The sequence below is a fragment of the Tachysurus fulvidraco genome, chromosome 21, assembly GCF_022655615.1.
Source record: "Tachysurus fulvidraco isolate hzauxx_2018 chromosome 21, HZAU_PFXX_2.0, whole genome shotgun sequence".
NCBI lineage: Eukaryota > Metazoa > Chordata > Actinopteri > Siluriformes > Bagridae > Tachysurus > Tachysurus fulvidraco.
The window spans coordinates 21280404-21290403 of NC_062538.1; the positions used below are offsets into that span (position 1 = coordinate 21280404).

General features: G+C 39.8%; 1 protein-coding gene across 2 annotated transcripts in view; it reads left to right on the top strand.

Moving 5' to 3' along the window:
* Positions 1-143: 143 nt before the first annotated feature.
* The window catches only part of onecut2 (one cut homeobox 2), a 19393-nt gene continuing 9536 nt past the window's right edge, over positions 144-10000 (top strand). Inside the window, exon 1 of one of the 2 annotated variants that reach the window (XM_027158753.2) lies at positions 144-1652. In XM_027158753.2, coding sequence (XP_027014554.1) covers positions 449-1652 — 1204 coding nt within the window. In that variant the 5' untranslated portion in view covers positions 144-448. The remainder of the gene's footprint in view (positions 1653-10000) is intronic. The other variant, XM_027158754.2, reaches the window with a different exon arrangement.

The window sequence follows — 10000 nt, forward strand, 5'->3', positions numbered from 1 at the left end:
CGCAGCAACTGTCTTACAAATATCCACGCAAGCTCAGCGCTCACTGCGATTGGACAACTTACCAAGAAAGGGTGGACCTTTCATCCTAACCCTACAATATGATTGGTTGTTTAAACATGTCCGTCAGAGAGAGAGAGAAAAAGAGCAAAATACAGCAAACCCCGCCCATTTCATCAGGGTTGGCTGCAGCAAAACTAAGTAGAGCAAATCGCGTCCTGCACAAATCCAGCTGCTGGAGCAGAATCCGCAGGAGGAGGAGAGGGTCGGACATGGGGAGAAATCAGCGCTGGCCCGTCTGAGATACATCGGAGATATTGTTTATTTTTATTTATAAAAGGAGATAAATAACCGAAAGGCCTTAAGGAAAAAAGGGAGAAAAGGATAACAAAATCATTCCTCTGCACAGAGACAAACAAAAAAAGAAGCATTATATACATCAATGGACTGAATGAAGACTGCCTATAACGCCTATCGATGCCTGGTCAAGGAGGATCTGGATGCTTTCGCCATGAACCCGGAGATGACAATGGACGGCATGGGCGGCCTGCACGGCGCGCTGAGCGCGAGCGGCCATGAGCACGAGCTGCTGAGCGACCACAGCCCGCATCACGCACGCAGCAGTAACACCACCACTTCCACTTCGTCGTTGCGGATACACCAGGATCTGGCGTCGCGCTCGGCGATGGTGTCCGGCATGGCGACCATCCTGGATGGTGCGGGAGAGTACCGAGCCGAGCTGTCTCTACCGCTCCATCACGGGATGAGCATGAGCGTGCCGTGCGACACGTCGCCCCCCGGTATGGGCATGAGCGGCACCTATACCACGCTGACCCCTTTGCAACCTTTACCGCCCATTTCCACCGTATCGGACAAGTTCCACCATCCTCACCATCACCACCACCATCATCACCACCATCACCACCACCAGCGGCTCTCGGGCAACGTGAGCGGGAGTTTCACGCTGATGCGGGACGACCGGGCTCTGCCGGGTATGAACAATCTTTACAGTGCGTACCATAAGGACATGAGCGGCGTGGCGCCGAGCCTAAGCCCACTCGGTAACGGTTTAGGGTCGGTGCACGGCGCGCAGCAGAGCCTGCACGGCTACGGCGGCAACACCGGCGCCGGCCACGATAAAATGCTGGGCTCCAACTTTGACGCGCACGCAGCCATGCTGGCCCGTGGGGACCAGCAACACCTGTCCCGGAGCCTCGGCGGTCCCGTGACGACTATGATGCCCCCGCATCTAAACGGCATGCACCCCGGCGCCGCGGTGCATCACCCACACCCCCATGCGCCCGTGCTGGCGGCGTCCGGCCGGGACAGGCCGCCCTCCTCCTCTTCCTCCTCCTCCTCCTCCGGTAACGGCGGCGCGGGGGCGCAGCACCATCAGCAGCAGCACCAGCAGCAGCTCGAGGAGATCAACACCAAGGAAGTGGCGCAGCGCATTACAGCAGAGCTGAAGCGCTACAGTATCCCGCAGGCCATTTTCGCTCAGCGAGTGTTATGCCGCTCGCAAGGCACGTTGTCCGACCTGCTGCGCAACCCCAAGCCGTGGAGTAAACTTAAATCTGGCCGGGAGACCTTCCGTCGCATGTGGAAGTGGCTGCAGGAGCCCGAGTTTCAGAGGATGTCCGCGCTTAGGCTTGCAGGTAAAAATAAACAAAGGCATTTATCTCTTTCTTCTTCTTTTTACTTCTTCACCTTCTTTGTTTACAAAACATATTTCCCTCTCTAGGTTAATGTAACGATTGAATAATAATAATAATAATAATAATAATAATAATAATAATAATAATAATAATAATAATAATATCATCATAAGTAAGGACAAAACAAAATCAAGTATACAACAGTCGCGTAAAATCGCGTTATTTATCTTTTTATTTCTCAAATTCACCTTTACTGGTCGATAATTACGATCAATATTGATTGACAAGAAAAAAAAGCGTTTCATAATGTTTACTAATTTGACAGAACTCACCGGCTCACCTTATTGAAATGCTTATAGAAATATATGGGAGGTTTTTAAAAACAAAATATATACATATATACGAACCAATTATTTTATCAAATCTGTCTTGTTTTGTTTTTTTATTTGATTTGACACTGTATTTTGATTTCTATAATTGGTGCTTTTTTTCTGATTTTTGTCTGACGTTTTCTGAAATTTTGCGCTTCTCTAACTTTAAAAAGGGACTCGCGATTTAAGTGAAACTCTAAAATATGACGCGACATTTAAACTCACACACACACACACACACACACACACACACACACACACACACACACACACACACACACACACACACACACACACACACACACACACACACACACACACAATAGTGTCATGTTGTTATAACCGTGTTCATGCCGGTTTACAGAAATGCGTCTTTCCATTGTTCGCGGTTTTTTTTTTTTTTTTTTTTTTAATAGAAATTGCTTTGCTAAATCAGATGAAGTAAAAAATCCAATATGAAATTTTGACTGCTCTGTTCTGAAGTTCTAGCAGAATGAGTGTGTTTCTGAACCGGTCTATAAAAAGTGTGCATCATGTGTATTTTTGTGTAAGGGAGGATGAAGAGGTTTATAGTGTTGTTGATTGGAAGGACTGATGTGCACAAGGGCTCTCTCTCTCTCTCTCTCTCTCTCTCTCTCTCTCTCTCTCTCTCTCTCTCTCTCTCTCTCTCTCTCTCTCTCTCGCTGTCCTTTACAACAAGGTTGTTGCCCCCTCTAGCGATAGACCCACCACATCCACGACACTCTTTTCCTTTGTTCATCTGAAGAAAACACTGGAATGTATAAACCGTAATCACTGCGAATTTCTAATATGTTTTCACAGCTGGTTTCTCGATTTTTAAAATGATTATTTCAGGCGTGTTTAATTTTCAACCCTAATTTCCCCCCATAATTTTAGTCTAGTGATGTGAATTGTCTGAATTACTCGACGGTTGTCATCACAGTGATCCCGAATAGGTGTGTTGGCTAGTCAGTGTTCTTTGGGTTTGGATTCGTGCGTTATAACTCCGCAGCATTTTTGCTACACTTTTCTGTTCTGTGCTATTTATGCTTAATGACCGCTGTTATAAAGCGTATATATTATTTTGATGTATAGATCACATACATTTTCCGTCAGTTTTGAAGGGCAAAAAAATCAGAGTAGACAAACGACATACCAAAACACACACACACACACACACACACACACACACACACACACACACACACACACACACACACACACACACACACACACACACCCGTTTACCCGCGCGTATTGGCTATGGCTTGAATCGATTCTTTGAATATGGGCCTAACAGCAATAGATAATTAAGTGGTATTTGCAGTGACGGACATGGTAAAAGGGCCAGTCTAGAGACGTCCACCGAGATGCAGTGGACACCCAGACGTTACCATGATAAGATTATTATTGGTAGAAATAATAATAATAATAATAATAATAATTATACTAAATCTTAATCCATTAACCACGGCGGGTTTCTTTAAATGTGATTTGGAGATGCATTTTGTAATCTTGGTTTTGCAGATGGCGGTGGGAGTCTGGTGCTTTCTTTCTTTTTTTAAAGGGTTGTGGGGTTAGAAGGGGGGGTTGAGGGTATTATGTGATGGACGAAAGGCAGGCAGGGGGAATTGAAAAGAAGCAGCAGAAGCTGCTGCGGCCCGATGAATTATTGATAGAGCTCTCCGCGTGACCCCGCACAAAAACACACGTTCTTGGGGTTTTTAACCGGGCAAAATGTGCAAAATGTGAACCCTGTGCGCTTTCTGGTCATTGCACTATTTTCGAAATCTTTTTTTTAATAGTGTAAAGTGATATCCAACGATAGAAAATGAAAGAGAGACGGAAAAACGCAGTACGCGAAAAAAAATGTGATTAGATCTCTTTAGATTAGATTAGAAATCTTATCACGGACACGGCAAAAAAAAATCGCCAGCGTTTATCTAACACCTCAGACATAAAATGTTGAATGACCTCTTATAGCGAGTGTCTATGTCCTGCTGGGAATCTATGAGCTCTCTAGCTATTCATTCAAGACTGGACATTTTGCCTCTAATGTGGTATTGTCAGGTTCCTCTGTGTACGAAAAAAAAAAGACAAAAAGAAAAGACAAAAACCCAAAACAAAACAATAGAATCCGGGGGAATCGACACATAAAAATAGATTCTTAAGCAAGTTAACAACCATAATAAAATGTTTGCTACTAAGTACAGTGAATAGCCCACATACTACATACTAAATAATTATATAAATCAAACTCGTTTGTCTACGATACAGCTAAATATGAATGAAACGTATGTATGAAAGTATGAAACTGAGATCAAACCGACGTTCGGATCGATCGGTTTACATCGTTAGCATGCATTTTCTTCAGATTATTCTAGTCTAATTAGAAGTTTCTGAATGATTCAATAAGCCAGGTTTTAGTGACTCTATAATGTGAAAACAGAATGAGATCGTAAGAACGAATCGATTTAGGTTGCTAGCATGGCTAGTCACACTCTTATGCACAGGAAAGGGCTGTAATTATGTTTAAAAAGTTAAACTTTATACAATTTTCTATGTAAAAGATACAGAAAGTACAGAAGGTGGGAGAAGGTTAGGACTGGTGTAGTTTAGTATACCAACATAACAACTTCTTTATTTATGCTAAGAGTTTATGCTAGTCACTGCGATACTCGGCCTTAAAAACGTTAGTATTTCGTACATTAAGCTAAAAATCCTTAATGTAAATTTAAAAGATGAAAAAGTTAAAGGAAGGCTGACGGCTCTGGAGCTGAAATCCGAACGGGGAAAAAAACACTTCCGGGTTTATCGTTATCGTTTCTGTGTCGGCTTTCAATCTCGGCTAGTTATGACACGGTTTTCTCAAACAAATCTGATGTAGTTGAACGCCTGCGGATCGATGAGGGGTAATCTCCTAAAGATTAAAAGGGCATTAATGTTGGCAACAATAACATAAATGTGTGGACTGCATTGATCTGGAACCGGATCCTGGACTTCTTCCGGTAAAGCCGACAGATGGGAGTTTTTCAGAGCTCCGTCTGACTGCATGGAGAAAATCCGCTCGTTGTAGCTCTTTACTCTGGTGTCTGTGCTTTGGGTTTGATGATACTACGATAGTTTCATGGAATCGTTCGAGGTCTTTCTTGGGTGCTTCAGAAGAAAAAAACGAGTGTCATCGATTGAAGCAATCTAGTGAGGTTTTAATAAAACTAATAATAATCCAAGGCCAAATCCATCTTACGTTTAGTAGTTACTAAAATCTCTAACCTTGGCCATTCTCACATGAGATTTGAAGGAAATTCAAACGAATCATAAGCTTGAGAAACAGGAGAGACTGGTGACCTCTGGGAGAACTGGGAACGCTATGGGTGACGTGTGGTTTGATGACTCTTTGTTTATAATTTCACCGTAGAGCGTCCAGACGATAGCGACGGCGACGGCAGGAAATAGAATCGGCCGTAAAACCATCTCGCGTGACCTTCACACGTATGCCGTCTCATTCCAATCCGAAGGATCTAAGAGGATCCGTTCACCGTTAATGACCATAATGGATTTTTTTCCCCGAGCCCTTTACAGATGAGTTTTGAAATAGCACATAGGGACCGACGCTCCAAAACAGACGAATCACGGTTTTGAAAAAAAAAAAAAACGGAACGTTTCCGACATTCGAAAGAGCTCAGAGATCAAAGAAATCCAGCGTCACACAAGTCTGAGTAAGAAACAAGCTTCGTGCGAATAATTCGGAGGATAACGTCTTCAAAACAGATTTGAATCCTAATAAAATAAGGAAATGACCAGACCATAAGAAAGGATTTAGGTTGGATCTGGTTTCCAAATGAATGAATATTTGTCTGCTCTGTATAGAGGATGTTCTCTCTGTGGTCTCTAACCTGATGAAGCTCATTAGCACTTAACGTCTACGGTGTTTTTTATGAAAGTGTGTGTTTTTGGGTTTTTTTTTAAAAAAAGGGTTTTCACACAAATTCGGTTCTAATTAACATTTCTACGAACGTGCCGATATTATTAGAAACCTACAGTTTATGTGAATCGTTTATATCTTTAGTAGTATGTAAAAATTAATATAGTTATACGCGGTACATCTTTAGCATTTCGAAATGTTTAGTTCGGTAAAAAAATCAAAGAATAACGAATTACGTGTAAAAATCAGAGGATAAAAGCATAATATGAATGTCAGCCTGGTCAATTTAATAGATACGTGTTTAAAAGTGAAGGATAAAAGCATCATTGGAATAAGACTGTAAATTTGAACAGGTTTAGGGTTATAATATTTAAAAAAAAGGATGAAAGCATCAGTTATGAAAATTGACTGAAATCTAAGCGGGTTAAGTTTAAAAAAGAAGGATAAAAGCAGAGTTTGAGCATCAGTCTGCTAAATGTAATGATGTGAAAATAAAAGATAAAATGTAGTTCTGTAATATTACAGTCTGTGACGTTTATTAAATCAGCTAAGAAAAAAAAGTTAAATATAAAGGATAAAAGCGTGTCAGACCGATCGATGGAAAAGACGTAGGTTGATCAATTTAAGGATGAAAGTATAGTTTGAATTATTTGAATATATTTGTGTTTATAAAATAGCAGTCAGTGCTATTATTATTAGTCAGAATCGATCAGTAGTTTGACTAATAAACTGCAAAGGCTGAGAGATTTAAGTTTTTAATAAAGAAAAATAAATGCAGAATTCTATGCAAATACTTTTCATATTTTATAAATGGAATTATTATATGTAAATATGCAATTTACTTTTCTTCGACATCAGACTTTTTAACTCCCTAATTATTATCCTAAATATTATTATTTAATATTTAACTCCACAATTATTATCCTAAATATTATTATTTAATATTTTACTCCCTAATTATTATCCTAAATATTATTATTTAATATTTAACTCCATAATTATTATCCTAAATATTATTATTTAATATTTTACTTCCTAATTATTATCCTAAATATTATTATTTAATATTTTACTCCAAAATTATTATCCTAAATATTATTATTTAATATTTAACTCCCTAATTATTATCCTACATATTATTATTTAATATTTAACTCCCTAATTATTATCCTAAATATTATTATTTAATATTTTAATTCCTAATTATTATCCATATTATTATTATTTAATATTTTAATTCCTAATTATTATCCCAAATATTATATCATTCAACTGCGAAACTAAAAATAAAGTTCGGATTTACACGATCAATGAAGACGAAGCACAATCTTTTTTTTTGTTTGTTTATCTCGTGAACCTGGTCAAACGTTGCAGTTCTGAATTGTCTCGTGATAGCTGCGTATTTGTCCACGCACGCCGGACAGGAGCAAAGTGCAAAGTTTTGGTCGATCAGCTAATTTTAAAAAAAAAAACAAAAACAAAAAAACAACCTTGTTTGCTGTCAGCAAACAGACTAGAGAGCTCGATCCAAAGGAGGATTTTATCAGAGGAGATGTGCTTAGAGACGCGAGTCTTTCTCTCCCTTACATCAGGCCGAGTTTTTCTCAGCCTTCTGCTCTCTGCAGCTAATAAGAGTGTGTCGGCGTCTCAGTGCCGTCAGTCTGCAGCCGTCATCTCACTTTACTCCGCTGCTCCGTGCTGCCTTTTATGGGTCTGTAATAAGGACATGTAATATCAGCTTTATAAGACAGTCACGTAAAGATGACAGTACAGACATATCAGCGGTTTTAGGATGACCTGGACTGCTCAGAAGGTCACAGGTCACCACACTTCTACCTCTCTAGAGTTATGAACGCATGAGATCTGCAGAACGACTCTGAATCACTCGCCATTAAACGTGTGAATCTACAAAAACTGAAATAAAAGTTTCATCATGATCAGTTGATCCAATGGATCCGGTGTTAGATAAACCATGAAATAATAAGTTTATATTTTTATTTGTTTGTTTGTTTGTTTCTTCATCTCTAAGTACAATATTTGTTTAAAATTCACCGTAGTCCTGGGGATATGACTATAAGCTATACAGTAGATACCTGGATCCATAAAATCACTATACACAATTATAAGATATTACAGACATAAAGATCTGTTCATTTTTATTTTATTAACCTAAAATATTATTATATTATTATAAGATATATATCATATGTATTATTCTTTTTAAATTTTTTATATTATTTTTTTTTTCAACTGATTTCTGATTTCCTTTCTTTTTTTTTAAATTGCAAAAAAATGAATTTTTCCTTTACAGATTTCTTTAGATTTGAATATTTATTCCTTTATACATATAAATAAATGCGTTACTTTCATTACATAAGTAAATCAATTCATTCATTATTTAAAATCCTTAAGCGTCCAAGTTATATGGTTAGTCAGATATCTGAAGGAATGTACGGAGAGAATCTAAGAGTTAAACGGTATAAAGGCTTTTTTTTACTTTATCTTTTCATTTTCTTATCCTAAAAGTGCAGAATTATCGTGATAAAGATGAGATTTTGGTATTAAATAGAGTAATAATGCCTTTAGCTGTAATTGTTTGTAATGATGTCGGAGGAACCTTTTTAGAAGTAACAAAGACGATTGATTTACATATCGGTCGGTCATCAGATCTATTTATTTATTTATTTATTTATTTATTTATTTATTTATTTAAATGGAAAAAAAGCTTTTCTCTGAAACCATGTGACGTAGTGGAATAAACGTTGTGGAATACCGAAGGGAAAGAAAACGATCTAATCTACTAGAGATAATAAAACGCTAAAAAAGTGCTTGAGTTTCATGTAGTGTTTGCACATAGTGATGTTTGGTGTTTGTCGAGCCCAAGCCTGATTAGATCTGCTGTTTTTTAACCCCTTTAACCCCTTCTTGTCTTATTTTCCTGCTCTTACACAAGATTTAATCACCAGCTGCGTTATTACATCACAGCACAAAGTCTGTGATTGGACGAATCTCTGGCGATAAACTCCCTCCGTTCCCAAACAAACCTTTGAACGGCTGACATCGTCACGTGTCCGAGCGTGCGCACGATCCACCATCCCTCAGGACGAACCTTCAGACTTCCCGTTATCCGGGTGATTAGTGAGAAATGTGTGAGCGATGGCTGCCTCGCTCTCCTCCTCGGGCCGCTCCGAGAGATCAGGTGATGTTTCGTTCTGCTGCCAAAGCACATGCGGGATTAGAGACTGGTGGCCTTAGAAAGCTGACACACCGACAAGCTCTGGCTCTTATGATGTGTGTGTGTGTGTGTGTGTGTGTGTGTGTGTGTGTGTGTGTGTGTGTGTGTGTGTGTGTGTGTGAGAGAGAGAGAGAGAGAGAGAGAGAGAGAGAGAGAGAAACGCGTTGTGTTTTTTCCCTACAACAGCACAACACTGAGTTTTATTCCTATACCTAGCGCATCTCTTCTTTTCTTTCCTCTCTCCTCATGTCTTATGTCTTTCGTTTTCTCCCGGCTCTCTTTCCCAGCGTCGTCTCAAGTGCCCGGCCTGCACATTAAGAACATCCGCATATGCACAATATGACACAGCTAAGTGCAAGGCTGTAACATAATGCATTTACCAAGTCCTTTTTACTCGCTCTCACACACTCACGCTGCTCCTGAGAGTGCTTGTCCCAATCACATGGTGGTGATGTGATACCACGAGCCTGAGCCGAGACGAGGCCTTTATGATGAAGAGTCGGGTAGTAAAACCCCTCTGTGTGTAGGTGTGTGTGTTCATCTAGAGGTCTACACTGACCTGTATTATGCCAGTAGAAGTGTGTGTGTGTGTGTGTGTGTGTGTGTGTGTGTGTGTGTGTGTGTGTCTGGACTATTATGTGGAGGTTTCACTCATCAAGGAAACATCATTGCTGATCATGTTTTGTGGTGAAGTATTGATCTGGGGCTCCGGGCTCCCCCTCCTGTTCCTCCTGTTCCTCCTGTTCCTCCATTCTTACCCAACACCCATCACTTCTTTCTACTCAAAGCTTTTCTCACTCACTCACACCCTCACACA